Source organism: Hipposideros armiger, unplaced genomic scaffold (assembly GCF_001890085.2).
Source record: "Hipposideros armiger isolate ML-2016 unplaced genomic scaffold, ASM189008v1 scaffold_239, whole genome shotgun sequence".
In the NCBI taxonomy this organism is placed as follows: Eukaryota; Metazoa; Chordata; class Mammalia; order Chiroptera; family Hipposideridae; genus Hipposideros; species Hipposideros armiger.
In genome coordinates this window covers 1,105,818-1,124,249 of record NW_017731589.1, presented here as the reverse complement: position 1 = coordinate 1,124,249, position 18,432 = coordinate 1,105,818, and the positions used below count along the sequence as shown (strand labels likewise).

The 18,432-nt window shown below is 52.1% G+C and overlaps 1 protein-coding gene across 3 annotated transcripts in view; it reads left to right on the top strand.

The window, feature by feature from the left end:
- The window catches only part of PRKAG2 (protein kinase AMP-activated non-catalytic subunit gamma 2), a 234,990-nt gene that overhangs the window by 56,878 nt on the left and 159,680 nt on the right, over positions 1-18,432 (top strand). For all 3 annotated transcript variants that reach the window (XM_019655404.1, XM_019655403.1, XM_019655405.1), the window contains exon 2: positions 16,910-16,978. In XM_019655404.1, the coding sequence (XP_019510949.1) occupies positions 16,910-16,978 (69 nt within the window). The remainder of the gene's footprint in view (positions 1-16,909; positions 16,979-18,432) is intronic.

The following is an 18,432-nucleotide window of genomic DNA, read 5'->3' as shown; positions in this document are numbered from 1 at the left end:
TCACTGGTGTAAAAGAAAACGTGGGGCCTGGGGTGTTAGCACGATGTGCTCTGGGTCCTGCTTGTCTCCAAACTAGCTGTGTCTGCAGGTAGCTCAGCAGGTGTGGGTCCTAGAGCGATGCCCTTGATTTTGCCTGCAGAGGCCCGTCTCAGGAAGTCCTGCCTGAGGTGGGAAGGCTGCCCTGTGTGGGACAGACAGATGCCCCACCTCTGGACGGGCGATCCCAGCCTTCCCAGCCCCGCCTTCCTCCCCAGCATCACCCCATGGGTGGCTCTCCACCCAGCTGCCCATCGGAGTTACCAGGAATGTTTGACACAACACCCACCTGCATCCTGACCCAGACCAGATAAAGCACAGGCTGGGCTCTGAGCTCGGGGCACTGGCTCCCAGGTGGGACCCTCCGGGGGCTGCAGGCAGGAGAAGCCAGGAGCTCGTTACCAGCACTTTCCGCATCCTGGAGGAGCACCAGCTCTAGCGTGTACAGACCCGGACCCGAAATGCCACTCTGCCACTTAGGCGCTTTGTGACTTGGGCCACATGTCCCCCTGGCAACCTTCCCTTATCTAACGAGTGGTCACAATTTAAACATACACCCAGACGTGAGGTGTCTGCAGCATCTACTCCTGGCCGGGCTCCAGCCCCTGGTTAGAAAGTGCCCCATAATTATGAGGTATTGTGGCTGCTGTTTTTGTGGACTGAAGGATCTGGAATTAAATTTATTTTAGCTTCCACTGCAGAAGTCAGGACAGCTTGATCTCAGGATGTCCACAAGCGCTGCTTTTAACATTTTAGACAAGCCTTTGGCACTCTTTGGATAAACTTATGCTCTTAGAACTGGGTGCGTAATTCTCTTACTGGGTGAGAGAGGGACAGAGAAGCAAAAGGAAGAAAAACTTTCTAAGGGCACTCTGTTGTGGGTTGAATTGTGTTTTCCCCAAAAGATATGCTGATATCCTAACCCCCATGTGGCCAATTTGGAAAGAGGGTCTTTGCAGATGTAACTAAGTAAGATGAAGTCCCACTGGGGCAGGGCGGGCCCCTGATCCCATGTGACTGTCTTTTTATAAAAAGGGGAAGTTTGGAGATAGACACACACAGGTGGGGAATGCCNGAGTACCAGCTTTGCAGGAGAGGAGACTCTTAGAGCAGATTGAGTTGGAGTTAACCTTTTCCCCTCCTGCTCTTTTATTTAAAAAGAAAATTCTAGACCTTCTGGCCCAAGATCCAACAAGGCACCAACTTTAACAGTTTCCCCCCAAATCAACTCTCTCTGATTCCATGCATGGAGAAAGATAAGGAAATCATTGTGTAATTGGGGGGGAAAAAATCCAGAGTATTTTTCAATAATCCCAAATGCTTAGGTACTTTGGTTACCCCAGAGTCCTGACTGAGAGCTGCCAGCTGCCTTATCTGGAAGCCTAACTGTCAAAAACTAGAGTACTGTAACCTGCACTTAGAGAAATAAACCAACACCACCCAGTCTCCGACACTGGAGGTGCTTCAGGGTCTCAGCTACTGTCGCTTTGGCCAACTCTAGAATGCCTCGGAGTGAGGATGTGGGGTTGACAGAAAACGAGATAAGCCAGCTGCAGGTGACATTCTTCATCACGTTTAAATAGCCGCTGTGTTCTTGGTGCTCAGCGGTCCCTCCCCTTCCCACTGGGCTGGAGGGAAAGGGGTGGTTTATAGAGAAGTGGTGGAGGATCGTGGCCTTAGCCCGCAAGTGCCACTCTGGGGGCCTTTCCCGAAGTCTAGGGTCCCCCCTGTGGCGCTCCCCCAGCTGTCCTTACCCAAGCACTTTTCTATCTGACCATCTCCACCTCATCAAAGTTCTCTCTTCTATCTCCTAGGCCTGCAGGGTCCTCTTCTGAGATGAGCTCATCCAGAGTAATGAGCAAATCAGAGAAGGGGTCAGTATAATGCGTTCTCCCTCCTGGTGACCTTGTATATACGGCCTTGACCCAGATACAGGGCCTTGGGAGCAGCAGTTTAAGCACCTGTGTAGGTTTGTGATATCTCACACTGTTAGGGATTGACTTTTCTGAGAAACTGGGCTTTTGGTGTCTGACAGATTTTCCTCCTGGATGTGTAGCAACTGTGCCTCTAAACTGAGCTCAGGAGGGCACAATGCTGGCCTTTTGGGTCCCAGGTAGAGGAAGAAGGGACAACTGTGCCCTATCAGATAGGTGGAACAGGTGCTTTGGCACCAGGAGCCAATTGAAACCGGAGAGTTTTGCTAGAGAATCAAGTATAGCTGTCACCACGGCACAGCTGGTTCCTGAAAATGGTACTTCCACCGCGTGAAAAAACACATTCAACATTCCAGGATTAATAACACAAATGACTGTAGATTGCTTGTTTTTTTCTTTCTCCACTGTGGTATGGGGATGGGTGGTGGTTGACAGGTCGCTTTTGGGTCGGCTTATTTACATACAGTTTTTGCACATAACAAAATCAGCAATTTTAGGTATACGATTAGATGGGCTGTGATGAATGCATGCAGTCATGCGACCATCACCACAACCATGATACAGCACGTGCCCATCGCCCCAAAGGCCCCTGCTGCCCGCTTGCAGCCTGTCGCCCACTCCACCCCCATCTTGAGACTGAGGGTGGGCCTGTATCTTACCTGTGAATCCCCCGCACAATTCCAGACACACAGTGGCCACTTCACAGATGTCTATGTGAATAAATACATCAGTGGCTCTACTATATTTTAAAAGTGTCCCCAAGACTCCTTCCAGTCCCTCCCATTCATCCTAGGTTTGGAAAGATTGCCCAATAAGCCTTTGTTAATAAATAATTCCTGCGGGATGTAGTCATTCCTGATGCCAGCCGTAGATAATCAGAGTTACCCACATGGACGACATTCCAGCTAAAAGCAGAGACGCGCTGTCCTCACTGTTCAGGCCGCCTCGGGCAAGTGTGTGGGTTCCTTCCCGCTTTTCGAAAGGCTGAAGGCGCTGTAAAAGCCTCCTCTGCTACTCTTGTTACCTCTCACCCGAGCCCAGAAGTCACCGGCCTGCATCACCCCGTTTTGCTGTTTTAGTAATAAACGGGGAAGTCAGCACTCGAGCAATTTAGGAGCTCACCAAAGAACACCCCCAAAAGCTTTCTTAGTTACAGGGGCTTGTCTGTGTCCCTAACGTGTCACCAAGGATTCAGAGTCCCTCCACCCTGCCTTGCTGACCTGCTCTTTCACTAGGAGTCTGATTGCGTGATCTATGGGTGAGGCTGTGGGGAGACCAGACCCGATCCTACGCCCTAGCCAGGAGAGCTGTATTTTCCTCTTTCTATTACATGTCATATATCCTGCTCCATACCTTGCGTATCAGTTCACATATCCAGGAGATCTCTCTCTCTCCCCCTCCCTCTCTCTCTCTCTCCCTCCCCTCCCCTCCCCTCCCCTCTCCTCTCTCCCCTCTCTCTCCCCTCTCTCTCTCTCTCTCTGCAGCACATGCCCCTTATGGACCACTCTAGCTTCACCAGTCCCCTGTGGCTGTCACAGGCTGCTGCAGTGGGAACTTCGTACGTCCTTCCTAATTCTAGGATGCATTCCCAAAAGTGTAATGACTGCTCAAAGGGCAATCAATGCATCTGTGATTTCTGACAGATATTTCCACATGCGCTCCTTAGGACTCGACCTGGGGGGCTGGTTCCCTTTCCTCTTCATGGACCTCCCCAAGGACGTGCTGAGCTCCCAGACCTGTTTAGAACAGGCCTTTGGGAAGTGTCAGCTCCCCACGGTGGTTCTGGAAGGTAAGAGTCCACTCGCTCGGCACAAAGATCTGGTTGTGGACCTGGAGCCCCGTGTATTACGAGTGGAGGGAGGTGTCCCCAGGACCTCGTTGGTGCAGAGGGCAGAGATATGTGGTCCAGGGCTCTCCAGGACACTGGTGGTGACCTAGAGTGAAAATGAAAGGGCTGGAGTTGCCAAGAGACAGATAATCCTAATCTCTGGCTCTAGGAATGTCCGCCCAGGGCCTGGCCCCAAATCTGTGCTTTTTCAGCAAGGAATAAGGATTCCAAACCACTCCAGCAGGGAGCAGGTGAGATGCTGAAGACACAGAGAGGTGTTTCTTCCTAGCCCCCTCCTGGCCCAAAGGGAGGCCCGTGGCCCGGGGACACGTCCTGCACACGAGGACATCTCAGTGACCAGGTCCTCTTAAGAGATGACGGCTTTTAACTCAATAGGATATGAGAAGCAGACATTTATTTTTTCCTTCCTTGAAAAACAACCCCTGTGTTTTGTACCTGACTCCCTGCTGTGGCAGCAGCTGATCTAGAAGTTTCTGCAATTCTGATTTTGGCTTCACGTCCAGCATTTTTCTTCCCTCCCCTCCTTATATAATGAGCCCCTCCGGAAAGGAATGGATTTTTTTTGGCAGCTAAAAAACAAACAACAAAAAAAAAAACTTAGCAAATTCCTTGTTTGGATTCGTTAGTGCTGTGGTTTGTGGCCTTGGGTCCCAACCAGGAACCTAGGTACCCTGTGCCCCCTCGATGTCCCGCTGGGCCCTGGGATTGGTCTACCCCCTCCAGACATTCTGAGGCTACCTGGTGACTGCAACCAGCACCTGCTCCCCTCTGGAGCGTGGAGGCTACAGCCCTCGATACAGGGTCCACACTGGCCGGCTGGGCCTGAGGGAAGGGCCTGGGTTCTCAGACCTTCCTGGTCCTCTTGCTGCCTAAACCAGGGAGCTTCCCTCTACTAATTTATCTCCTCTGCCTGTGGGCCGGGCCTCAAACACATCCCCTCAGCTCAGGACTCTGAGTCTGGGTGTGTGCAATGCACACGCTCGCCTACATTTTGGAAGGACTCAGGGCCATGGACACAGGATGAAGTGACCACTCCAGCTTCTGTCCCCCAATAGACAGATGACCACAGGGGAGCTTCAGGCCGGCCCCGCAGCTAGATCACAGGCTCCCAGAGGGTTTCTGTACCTGAGACCTCTGATTCCGTACATGGTGCTGCCTGGAATGTGCCTGATGTGGCCATCGGCCAGCCCTGCCCTGGATGGAAGGGGAAGTGGGCAGGTGCCATCTCCTGGGCCCCCTGGTCTCCACGTACCTGCTGCGTTAGGCTTTGGCAGGCAGCTCCCAGAGTCCCCTGTGCAGAGCGCCCGCCAGCCTTCAGTTGTCAGGAGGACACGGGCCACTGTGAGGTGACTCATTCCCAAAGGCTCTCTGAGCAGCACATCCTAACAGCCATGACCACAGGCGTGGAGGACTCCTAGAAAGTAACCAATTCACACAGGCCAACGAATGACAAAGAAGGGTGGTGTGGAACAAGGACTTAGTCCCCAGAGGGAAGATGTAGAGATGCCAACAGAACTTAAACGAGAGGACAGCCTTGTATAATGGTTGTGCCTGGTGTTTACTGTGTGCCCCATAGAGCCAGGCCTATGCTCGGGGTTTCCATCTGCACTGTGACTCGGGAAGGTAGTTGTTATCATCTTAGGTCATGTAAACATAGGCTGGAAGGTCAAAATCAGCTGGAAAGAGCATGGTGGGATGGAAAGAGAACTTGGCGAGGAGTTGTAAGACCAGGGTTTGGTTGTGGCTGGGTCATGACTCTACCAGGTGGCTTTGAGCAACTCGCTCAGATCTCTCTGGACATCTGTTGCCCCGCTTGGAAGAGAAGGGGATTGATGTGGAGGGTTTATGAAATCTTTTCCCACTGTAACATCCTGTGACTGCATTATTTCCTTGGGTTCAGGTGTTAGAAAACCAGGGGGTCTGCAGCAGGCCTGGGCCAGTGGGTCCAGGTGCTGACAGGTACAGCTCTGAAGTTCTCTGGGTGGTGGTTTCCCCAAGGGTATGACTGCTGTTCTCCGTCTAGCAGTGGCCGGGGGCCGCTGAGGTTAGCAGGAGCAGCAGTGTCCACCGCTCAGAAGGCCAGGGGAGGGGAAGGGAGAGGACAGACGGCATGAGATGACAGGGGAGGAGGTAAGGAATGTCCCTCCCTATGACAGTGAAGGGATGTGACTCTGTCTCTTTACTCTGTGCCTATTTCTGGGCACAGAGCACAAAGAGAGGCCAGAGGGCTTCAGCCAGGACAGAGAAAACAGATGGTATTCATCACTGTCCACTCTGGTGACGTCTGGAAGGACCAAGGGTCATCTCCTCTCTGAAATCTGCTGGTGCTGCTTCAGAGCTCATCCAGTGCAGAACGGTTCAGACTGTTTTGTCCAGAACGCAACAAAGCGAACATTTGATTCTGCGTTCGTGCACACATAACCAAAACAAGAATTTTATGGAACAATGAGATGCCCCTTTATCTTATTCTAATTGATATTTCGGTGGTTGTGTAATTCACTAAATCGATTTTATGATCCACTGATGGGTGGGGACCTGTTAGCTTGCAAACCACGGCCAAATGCTCCTGGAGCAGCCAGTCCACCCCAGGGATGAAAGCGAGAGTGAACGGACGAAATTAAAGCACTTCTCTGCGCCGCGTCGTGCAGAAAGCCCTGGCGTGCTTTTTAAGTCGTTGGTGTTGCTGCTTCCTTTGAACTCCTTGTACTTTTCAATCTATGACATGCTGGCGCAGAGGGGGTGGGCGACACAGCAAGCTGGGATGGAAGAACCCCTGGGCACCTGTAGAGTGTGTTTGGGAAGAATCCTTTGCTATGTGGTGTTATAAATAGGGACATTTGATATTCTGAAATTCGGAGCTGAAAACCATTGCGGACTTCAGCTCCCGGGCCAAGTCCCGGAGCCACATGGGTAGGTGGTTAGGAGCGTCGTAAGCTCTGACTCTTGCACAAGACCCTCCTGCACAGAGGAGGGTGTGTCTCGGAGCCAGCCAACAGCACTGTGACCTTATAAAAATGTTCCCTGGGTGCCAATTTTATTCCAATTTGCGGCATCCCTCCTGCAGTTTGTCTTCAAACATAGCCCAAAACCCTCTTGATTTTTTTACCCCATGGTGCCAGGGCTGCCTGCAGGGCCCTAGGCAGGGCCGGCGGGGAGGCCAGCTCTCAGGGGCCTCAGGCCTGACCAAGGGCCCTTTGGGGCTGTACAGACCCACAGAGGGGTTAACTCTAAGGCTACCCCAGCGTCTGTTGGTGGTTTGGCGCGTTATTTGTGGGTAAATAAACCCTCTCCAGAAACCCAGAGCTGGTCTTTTCAGACCCCGTCTTAAGGTTTGTCTTAGTAAAAATCATAGACTGTCAGAGCTAAAAACAGCCCTGGAGCTTAAAGGGCGTCCCTCTTCTCAAGGAAGCCTCACTGATTCAGTCTGGCCTTGACTTCAGAAGGCCTACGTGACCCAGGATATATTAGAATGTCATTCCCTTATCATCATAAGGTCTTGCCGTTTACCACACTCTGAGCTGTCGTCAATCATTTGTACGTCGGCACGAATGAGCTTATTAGCAGCTTTTCCAGAATTGACCTTGTTTAGGGAGAAAGCTAGACTGTCATTTGAGTCCTGCCATGTGTCTGGGACTGTGGAGGAGTGAGTCACTCAGGTAAATATGACGAGGTCCTTGCTATCGACGGGCGCCGTGGAGGGAGTCGGGCACTAAGTCACAGCACAGTGTGACCCGGTGCCTGGCAGAAACGCACACAGCACTTAGCCGACAGTGACGTCAGAATGGCTGCCTCCACTTCCCAGGTGAGGCTCGGAGGGATGAGGCGATAATGTGAGTGTCGGGCTTGTCTAAACCGGCTCTTCTCCTTTATGCAAATGCTCTCCCCTGACAGTAAAAATAGGCCTACTGGGGCTGCTTCCTGTTTTTCACTAAACTCTGCTGGAATGGACAGCCTTTCATCTTTGTCCGCTGTCCAGCTATGTCCTTTGGGGCTTTCTCTCAGCCCTCGGTTCTGCTGTGTGTACAGAGACCCCTTGCCGAATGAGAGGGTTCACTCACCTTCCCAGACTCTCACCCAAGGTCAACGCCCACCAGCTGTGTGTGAAGGGCCTAGGATTCTGTGTCAGTCAGGGTTCTCCACAGAACCAAGAGGAGAGAGGGAGATCGCCTGTAATGTCCTTAAGATACATACATTAATGTTAATGTATACTATTAATATATGTGTGTTATATTCCCTTAATACACATATATGTGTTATATATCCAATTATTACAAATTAATGCACTAAGCATACATAATACATAATTAGTATATGAATGTGTTATATCTGCATATTAAGGGATTCGTTTTAAGGAGTTGGCTCATGCATTTGTGGGGGCTGTCAAGTCCTCCATCGATAGGGCAGGTCAGCAGGCAGAAACTCAGGTGGGAGTTGGTGCTAAGGTCTTGGGGCACAATTTGTTCTTTTGGAAACCTGCCCTTTTTTCTCTAAGGCCTTCAGTCGATTGAGTGAAACCCACCCACATTATGGAGGGTAATCTCCTTTACTTAAAGTCACTGATTATATTTGCCAACCTCATCTTCACGTATCTTCACAGCAGCCTGTGGATTCGTGCTTAATTAAATCATTGGCGCTGTAGCTTGGCCAAGATGACCCAAAATTTCACCATCACAGACTCTGTGATGGGACTTGGTCGGTGGAGCCCACGGCTCCCTGGTCTATAACATGTCCCTCCTCCCATCTTGGGCCCAAATATCACCTGTGGAGATTTGGGTTGTTCTGGATTGAGGCAGCAGCCCGCAGCCCAGGCCATACCTGCAGAAGGGAGCTAGAAAGACGCCTGTTGGTGTCCTGTAGGGAGATGGCTGCAGCAGACCATGTGACTTCGCTCCTCACTTGTGTCTCATGGGGCCTCCCTCCTCGCTGACTGTGAGCTGACCCAGACCCCCGTCACCTCCACCCACCTCGCCCTCTCCTGCTCCCTTCTCCTGGAAGGGACGTGGGCTGGAGGAAGACGAGAAGCTGGGTGGATTGAAGTGCCTAAGCCTTAGTGGTTAGCAGAGGCCAGACTCTGCCTGGCCTGGGAATACTTGCTGTTCAGAGGTCACTTTGGGGGCCCGAGCGAGGAGGGGGTTGAGAAAGGGCCCTGGGAATGTGGATCGGGGGCCGTCAGGCACCCCAGAGCACAAGTCCCTCAGCGTCCTCAGCTGTACACCGGGAGATAGGGGAGATCCTCCCAGGTTCCGTGTAGCTCCGGTCAAGCAGAGGCTGCCCACAAGGCAGGGAAGGCCCAGCTGCCTTTTCACAAGCAGACAGTGGCGTCTCCAGGAGCAGCTGCCCTTGGTCATCCCTCTCTGGAATTGCCGTGTACAGGTCATTACTCTTCCTGCCTTTGGACTTGGGGAAGGGATAAAGACCGCTGTCTGATTATAAGGAGGAAGTGTCTGCAGACAGACTCGCTTCAACTTGATTTCAGGCCTTGGTTGAGCGTGAGACCATTGACCCAGGACTCAGGCCAGCGCCCTGGGTGACGCCCTGTGCTATCTCCCGGGCCAGGGCAGCCAGGGGCCCTCACGATCCCCAACACTCCGTGAGGACGCACACTATGGAAGGGCTTTGGTTTGTGTCCTCTGATCTGGTTTTCACAACCACTGCTCTGTGACACACGTACAGCCTCACTTTACAGATTGAAAACCTGAGGCTCAGCGGGGGCTAATATGACCAGCCCCACACAGGCGAGCTGAGGGGAGAATTGAGGCCTGACCACTCCGGCCTAAGCATTCTGTAGCCACTGGACTTTGAGGAAAGGGTTTAATGTCTGGTGCTAGCAAGCTAGCGAAGGCCCTGGGTGAGAACTAGGGGACAGTGGTGGGGGGGGGGGTGCAGGGACGGGAGCCCTGAGCCACTCGTGTGACTCAGTCTGGACCACCAGGTGGAGGGAAAGTGAGAGGGCGGCCACAGGAGTGAAAAACGGTGTTTTTTTCTTGTCGTTTTTACATCAGGAGATCTCTCAGACTACAGTCAGAAACCGTGATGTCCTCTGTGGAAAACAAAGAGTGACGCTTAGGCTCTCCCTAGTTTGGCCCCTTTCCCTTCCCCTTTGCCAGTTCCAGTGCTTCAGGGTTTGTTCCTCCTTTTTTTTCTGAGAGTGGTTATATAAGGTGCATGTCTTTCAAAGCCTCCAATTGATCATAGCTCTGGTCATCACACACACCCCCCGCCCCCCCACGTTGGTACCAGGAATTGCCCATTTGGGGGTTGGGAGGTTTTGTGCAAAGCCAGTCCATGTGGAGACACCTCACATGTGCCTCCCGCCCAAGGGACTCGCCAAGGCCCTCAGCACAAGAGGCCAACCTCAAGCCACAATCCCAGCAGGTCAGATACGGATGAGGTTCAATCGTGTGGGCGCCTCCCCTGTGTTAGCGACGGGGAGCTGGAGAGTCAGGAAGACAAGCAGGCCACACAGAACCCGAGTGACCCGGGGGTCTGAGGACACCACTCACGGCTTTTCTGGAATCACGTGGGGCAGCCTCTAGGATGCACCTGGCATTTGTACTGATGACCCAGGTGCTTAAGATTGAGGGACCTTAGAAATCAGTCAAGAAACCAGAAGATTAGCATATAAGAGGCAGATTAAGACACACGTGAAGTAGAAAGCCAGCAGTGCAGCTGTGTTATAACCACCTGACCTACGAAGCATCACCAGGGACACGCAGGGCACGCCCTCATCCCTCCGTTGGTGTTCATGGATTCTCTGCCTGAAGGCCCTGAGCTTTGAGGGCAGTGGAGAGGATTTGGTGGTTTGAGAGCAGAGAAGAAAGTTGTTTTTATGACTAATCGTAGAAGAGAAGATGCATTTTCTTCTGAATGGAGCAGTATTCCTTTGAAATGCCCCCCAGATCCCACCTGCTCTTTAGTTCAATAGATAAACAGAGAGGATGTGTGAGCTAAAAGGCGTCTTCTGAAATTACCTAGTTACACCCTCTCATTTGACAGATAAAAAACGGAATTCAGACGTGCCCAAAGTCCTCCAGGGCTGGCGCTGGAACTCGGCCCCCTGGCTCCATCTCTGTGAACAGGTCGTGTTGGTACATGCAGAGGGACGTGGTACTCGTATATGTCTAGACGGGACCCTTGGTTAGCTACCTCACAGCCCAGGTGGCTTCGGATGTCGCTGGCGCTTGGTGTGCTCAGGTCTGCTCGGTGGGAGTGGAGAATGAAAACCTAGCTAGATGTGTTCCTTCCTCAGTCGGAAACAAACCACTGGTAATTCGACAGGAATGTTCCGTACCGTGACCCCGACATTGAAACCCCCTGGTTGGCCCTCAGGTGCAGACCCTGGGCCCCTGACATTGGCAGCCTTTCTGTTTGTCCTGTATTTGTGCTTTCGTCAGGCCTCTTTCTGGGGTATCCCAGCTGCATCAACAAAGGAGTTTTGTAAGACAAAGCAAGCATCTGATCAATATGCACTGGGACCTTCTCTCAGCTGAAACATGAGTGAAACAGCCCCGTCCTGCAAGAATTCACAAATCAGTTGTAAGCAGTATAAGGCCTATTATCTTATGGAGAAATGTTGGGACAAGTGGCAGGGGAGCAGGGGGGAGGTGTAAATAAGACCCCAGACTATGGAAAGGGTGGGCATGCCAGAAGGTGGAGTGGTCGCATTGGGTGGTGGGTACGGGACATTTCTTCAAAAACGTCAGCGTCTGAATTACTTCTAATTAAGAAGCAGACGTTCAAGATAAAGCTGTATCGTCAGCTGCCTTGGGAGTGAATCATTGAATGTATAAGAATCCTCACCCATCCTTCCTTCCTTCCCCCTGAGGACTCACTGGGCCAAGGAGACTCGCGTTTCACGGAAGAGCTCCCTGTATCTTCACAGCCTCTGATACCGAGCTGGCTTTTGTTGCTGGTTCTGAGCCATTCCAAGGAGGTGCAGGAGTTTAACAGAAAGAACTCTGGGCTGGGAGTGGGCGGACCTGGGTTATAGAGCCTGCTTGCTACTGTCTGGTCGTCTGGCCTCGGGCAAGTGGCTTAACCACTCTGACCCTCAGTATCTTCTTCTATGGACTGGGATGATAGCACTTGCCTTTCCTGCTTGTACAGGCTACCTAAGGACCAAATGTGGCAATGATTAGAAGATTTAAGAGGGATATATTATGCCAAGGACAGATGAATGGTGGCTCTGCTGTTGATTCCTTGTGTGTGTGTGTGTGTGTGTGTGTGTGTGTGTGTGTGTGTGTGTTAGACTTTTGGCTTTTGCCTGGATTTCTGAAGAGGGTTAGGGATGGGGTTAAATGAGATGAGCTTAAATTTTCTCGAACCTGGGGCTTTTCTCTTGTGTCCTGATGCTTTCTGGACAGGTGACTTCATCTGCCCAAATCTTAAAATTTACTTTTCCCAGAGACTCTGATACTCGTCTCCAGAGCATGTAGCCAAGGTCTAAAATCCAGTGTGTGCAGCTGATGACAAGCCCAGAGTATAAAGTTGTCTTTTGACAGAAAACGCATCTTCCATGTCACTTGGCATCTGAACGTTGCCCAGTGACATGCCCACCCAGTGCCCCGGGAAGGCCTGACTGGCTGGCCGATGGGACAAGGAGCTGTGGGGGTGGGGCAAGGAGAGGATAAAGCAGTGAGGAGAGCGTGGAGCTCTGGTGGGAAACCCCATGAACAGGGCAAGTTCCAGGGCCTGGTCCTTCTGGAACGACAGCCGAGCGGAGGCCAGGTCCCAGTTACTGCACCCGCTGAGGGTCCTGTGGCCATCGTTGCAGTTCGGGATTTTCACACACGGGCCTCCAAGGTGTGCAGTTTCCTGGTGAGCTCTGGGAGATTAGCATCATGGAATGTGGGGTGAAGGGGAGCCGTCCAGCAAAGCCCAGCATGCGTGACCGAGCAAACACAGTGCCAGGGAGTGGGCATACAGCAGTGGTCAGACGATTGGATACTTTCGTCAGCTCACTCTGGTCAGGAGCAGCTGCTTGGGACCACCACAGGCAGCCTGGCACAGGAGCGGGACCAGCATCCTAGTCTCAGCTCTTTCCACACTGTGTGGACATGAGTCACTTAACCGCCGAGGCCTCCATCCGTCGCTAGAGCGTGATGGTTCTTGGGGCTGTTAGGGGAGGAACAAATGAGTATTTGTGAAAATGCTTTGGCATGTGGAAACTGCTGTGCTGAACAAACGTTCGAGGGTCATGATTAGAGGCCACAGAGGAATGTTCTCGTTAAAATGGGAGATAAGCACCCCACACCTGGTTGCTTCTCAGTCCCCCGTGAACTGCAGCCGTGTGGGGCCTGCTTGTTAGCTGGCCCATCAGAGCAGGCTGTGCAGCCCCCCGGCGCTTGGGGCCAGGGTAAGAGAGGGTGCCTTCCTTGTCCAGGAGTTCATTTGCACACCTGCAGTGTGCCGGGCAAATGTGAGGCCAAGAATAGCGAGATGAATAGCTTGCCCAATAAATGGAATACAGCCCTGTCATAAAGGTTCGTCTGAAGTACTGTGGGAACACAGATAAGAGAGGAATTGATTCTGTCTGAGGTGGGGCCCAGCCAAAGATGATGTCTGACCGGGCTTTGCATGACACATAGGAGTTCGCTCTGTGAACCAGGATTCGGGGGCTAGGGGAGGAGGGCAGGAAGAGTAGCATGGCACAGAGGGAGGGCGGGGCTGGGAGCATTTGGAGAATGGCAGCGAGGGCCGGTGATTCATGCCAGGCTCTGTGCTAGAGGCTGGCGCTGTCCTGGAGGGGCTGCTCTGGGAGCCAGTGGCATGGCCTTGAACGGAGGTGTCTGAGCAGTTAAGATGGCGTTCCAGACGAAGTGTCTGCAGACACACAGTCGTGTTTGGGAAAACCACCAAGGGCCTGCCTGAGCTGTTGCTAAAAGAAGGAGACATTAGAAATAAGGCAGCAGAGGTCAGTAAATCAGTGGGCCCTGGATTGGAGCCTGCAGGGCCTGGCCGAGGGCCCCTGACAGTGGCTCGTGCCTCCAGCCACTGGTGGGAAGCAGGTGGCTGTCCACCTGGGCCGTCGGCTGAATCACTATGATGCTTGTACTTCACCATAGACCATCAGCTTGTGTCCCCGGTGGGACCCAGGCTCCTCGGGAGATGCCAATGTGCATCCAGGCTTGAGATTGTAGAAATAAACCAACCCAAGAGAGGCTGGGTCTGGATACATATATAAGAACCAGCACGGTCCAGTTGGCCAGGTGTGGGAGCCATTGCCAAGGCTACAGCGCAGCCCCTGGGGTGTTCAGGGAGGGGCCTCACATTTTTAGGGATCAGTCTTTAAGCAGAGGTTTGGCCATGGCTTGAAACAGGCTGAAAGGCCTGGATCATAATTAGTCGACTCGAGAGAGCTGAGCGAAAGAGGGTGCAGATCCGGACCCCAGCAGAGGAGTGAGGGGGCGGAATGGGTTCAAAGAAAGGTTTGGTACACAGAAAACCACAAAGTGTTGCTGGAAGAAACTGAAGAAGACGCAAATAAATGGCATGACATTCTGTGTACACGGGTTGGTAGACAATATCGTTAAGAGGTCAGTTACCACCCAAAGCGATCTACCGAGTCAGTGCAACCTCTATTAAAATCCCCATGGCGATTTTGTTTGTAGGTTTGTTGGTTAGTTTGTTTTGCAGAAATAGGAAAACTCATCCTAAAATTCCTATGGCGTCTCAAGAGACCTCAAGTAGCCAAAACAACCTTGAAGAAAAAAAAACAAAATATACAAATGGCCAAGAAGCAAATGAAAAGATGCTCAACATCACGGATCATTAGGGAAATGCAAATCACCTCACACCCATTAGGATGGCTACTATAAAAACAAACACAAGAGCAAAACATAAAAATTAAAATTAAAAATAACAGGTGATGGCGAGGATCTGGAAAAACTGGAATCCTTGTATACTGTTGGTGGGAATGTAGAATGTAAAACGCTATGGAAAACAGTATGGTGCTTCCTCAGAAACACTAAAAATAGAATTTCCATGATTAGCAATTCTAGTTCTGGATGTATTACCCTCCCTCTCCCCCCAATGAAAGCAGGCTCTCAAAGAGATATTTGCACACTAATTATATTAGTTTACTAGGGTTGCCATGACAAAGCCCCACAGACTGGGTAGGTGGACAACAGAAATTAATTTTCTCACAGTTCTGGAGGCTGGAAGTCTGAGATCAAGGTGTCGGTAAGGATGGCTTCTTCTGAGGCCATTCTCTTTGGCTCATAGATGGCTGGCTGTCTTCTCTCTGCCTTCACATGGTGTATCCTCTGCATGTGTCTGTATCCTGACCGCCTCTTCTTATAATGACACAGGAAGGGCCTGTTGGATTAGGGCCTGCCCAGAGGACCTCACTTTAACTTCATTACTTTTTTAAAGACCCTATGTTTAAATATACTCATATGCGGAGGTGCTGGGGGTTAGAACTTCAACCTGTGAATTTGGGTGAGGGGAACACAATTCAACCCAGAACATCTGTGTTCATAGCAGCATAAGTCACAATCGCCAAAAGGTGGACGCAACCCAAGTGTCCCTCGACGGATGAGTAGATAAGCAAAATGTGGGCTTTCCATACAATGGAAGATTATTCAGCCCTAAAAAGGAAGGAAATCCTGACATGGGCTACAGCATGGATGAAGCTTGAAGACATTATGCTAAATGAAATGAGCAAGTCATAAAAAAAGACAAATTCTATATGATTCTATTTATAAGAGGTCCCTAGAGGAGTGAGAGTCATAGAGACAGAAAGTAGATTGGTGGCTGCCAGGGGCTGGGGGACAGGACGAATGGGGAGTTAGTGTTTAATGGGACACAGTTTTAGTTTGCGAAGATGAAAAGAGCTCTGCAGATGGATGGTGGGGATAGTTATACCACGTGAATGTACTTAACACTACTGGACTGTACATTTAAAATGGGTAAGATGGTGATTTTTATGTTACGTGTATTTTACCACAATAAAAAAGCAAAAAGCGGGGCTGGCCGAGTGGCGTGATGGTTAAGAGTTGGCTTGGGAGTGCGAGCTCTGAGCAGCAGGGCTGCCGGTTTGGATTCCACATGGGCTAGTGATGCTGCGCCCTCTACAGCTAAGATGGTGAACAACAGCTCGACCTGGAGCTGGGCTGCCGTGAGTCACCGGCAACAGCGTAGACTGCAGTGGGGCTGCCGTGGGCTGCCGTAAGCTACTGTGAGTGGCCGGCAGCCAGCGTGAGCTGCCGTGAGCCACTGTGAGCAACCGTCCAATGGCCAGCGACCAATCTGCCCCAGCCAGGAAGAGCGCAATGATAGTACCAACATAGGCCAGTGAAACGACGTCCTCCACAACTAGACTGAAGAACAAAAGGACAGCAACGTGTCTGTTCCCCTCCCCCGATTCCTCAATGCTGTTCCCCTCCCCCAATTCCCCAATAAAAAAATAATAAAGCCAAAAGCTTAAAAAGGAAAGGTTGAAGACACAGGCAGGTTCTCCCGGTGGAGGACTGGCCAGCTGTGGTTTCCGTCTGGGTGTGGAGACTCACCAGGCAAGAAGGACAAGCAGCGCTGAGGGTAAAATGATGCCTTTGTTGCCGACAAGGCGGGCTGTGGCCAGCTCCATCCCACCCGCGCTACTCCTCCAGCCACTGTGCCGGCTGGCTTTCCTGATCGTTTTGCCCCACCTCCCAGCCCAACGCTCCCCCGACGAGGCCCCAATATCTTTCCCAGGAAGACACACATCCATGAATACTCCCTCAAGGTTCCACACCGTCATGTCATGAGCTGCAGCCCGGTCCGTCAGCCGCTCCCCAAAGATGGGCCTTGCCCTTCGTTCCTTCCGCTCCCCCTTCGCGCTTCCCCTTCCGGCCCCTTCACCCCGGGTGACAGGAGGCAGTGACTTCCTGAAGGGAGATATGGAGAGTGGCCAGGACCTCTGAGAGGGGCTCGTGTGTCGTCATGCCATCCTTCTACCAGTTTGCCATCCGTGTCCCTCCCTAATGGTCGGTATTCTGGGATGACTCGGGCAGGGAGAGGTGACACACGAGAGCCATGTGCAGTCCCTGGATGAGGCAGATGGGCACCTGCGGGCCACTGTCATTGACCGCGTGCTCTGTTTCCATCCTAGGACCTGAGTTCCTTTGCCATGCCTCTCCTGGATGGAGACCTGGAGAGTTCAGAAAAGCATTCTCATAAGGTAAGGCCGTCTATCTCACAGATCGCCTGAGGTGCCACCAACGCAGGACTCTCCCAGTGAGAGTCCAAGAGACACTTCCACCTGCCTTTCCACCTGCACACCCACCTGTGCTCCCACCTCAAGTTATATTGACAGAAGGCCACCTTTTTGATGGCAGTGAGGTGACTACCTACCAAGCATAATTCCCAAACTGCCTTGGAAGGGCCCCCTTCTTCACCTGCCAAATTTCACCCCTTGGTCTTAGCGATCCCGTTCAAAATGTAGACACCCTGTAAGGAGAGCATGGTGTAGACTCTGCTGACATCCAGCCCTTTCTGAGGATGTGACGATGGGAGGGGGGGAGGCGCTGCCAGGCTCCTGAAGTGGAGAGAAGTGATAAGAGCGGGAAGATGAGGAGGGGGCACTGCAGGGGCCAGTGACATCCCTGAAGAGGAGGGACAGCTGGGAGCAGAGCGGAACAGAGGCAGCGGAGGGTGTGGCAGCTCTGCCCCCAAGAGCCTCAGTGGATTTATGACATTCCTCCCTGACCTCATGGGGACCTGAACCTACTGTTCTTTGCTCTGTCCATAGACCCACCCGTCAGCCTGTGCTCAGCAGCTCTCTCTTCTCCCCAAGCTGAGCTTACTGTGCAATGCGCAGAGGGCGTCTGTGGGGCCCACCTTGCAGACAGTTCCCAAACAGGACTCGCCCCCTCTGCCCTCGAGCTTGACCTTGGCCCTGTTCCTGGCGGCTCCCCCTCCCAGCCGGGTCTGCTGCTCTCAGTGTGAGGGTAAAAGCCGTGGGCCCTGGGGTCCCACTCCAACACTGACCAGCTTTGTGGCCTGGGCTCCACCTCCAGCCAGCACCTTCTCCTAGCTTCAGGCTTGGTGGCACTCAGTGAGTGAGGTGAGGAGTGATCAGAATGGCCCACCCTAAACACAGCTGACCGTGCCATTCCTTGCCAAGGAGCCTTCCTGGTTTTCCCTCAAACAGGGCTCTTACCCTACACATGGCATTTTCCCATAATTTGGCCCTGCCTCCTTGACCGTCCACAAATACCAAGGACCTGTTCATACCCAATCCGTGATGACGAGGGCGGATCACGTGTGTGTGAGGTACTTACGACGTGCCAGGAGCTGTGCCAGCTGCATCACTCACAGTATATCCCGTCTTTTTCACCACCTTGTATGGATGAGGACACTGAAGCTTAAGCCGTTTGTAACAGTTCTAGAAACTGAGCCACGATTCAGACTCCAGTCTCTGTCCCCAGAATCCTTGCTTGCACCACCCTGCTGGTGGGTGACATTCCCCCCGCCCCCACTCCGTGTCCTCAGGCACACACCGCCCACTCCTCAAAGACCTTCTTTTTGTTAATTAGTCTAAAGATTCGAAAAAGCTTCAGGAAGCCTGAGTTCCATAGATGGGTGGCTTAGTGGCTCAACTGAATAGAGACAGAGAATTGAAATGCTTGTTCT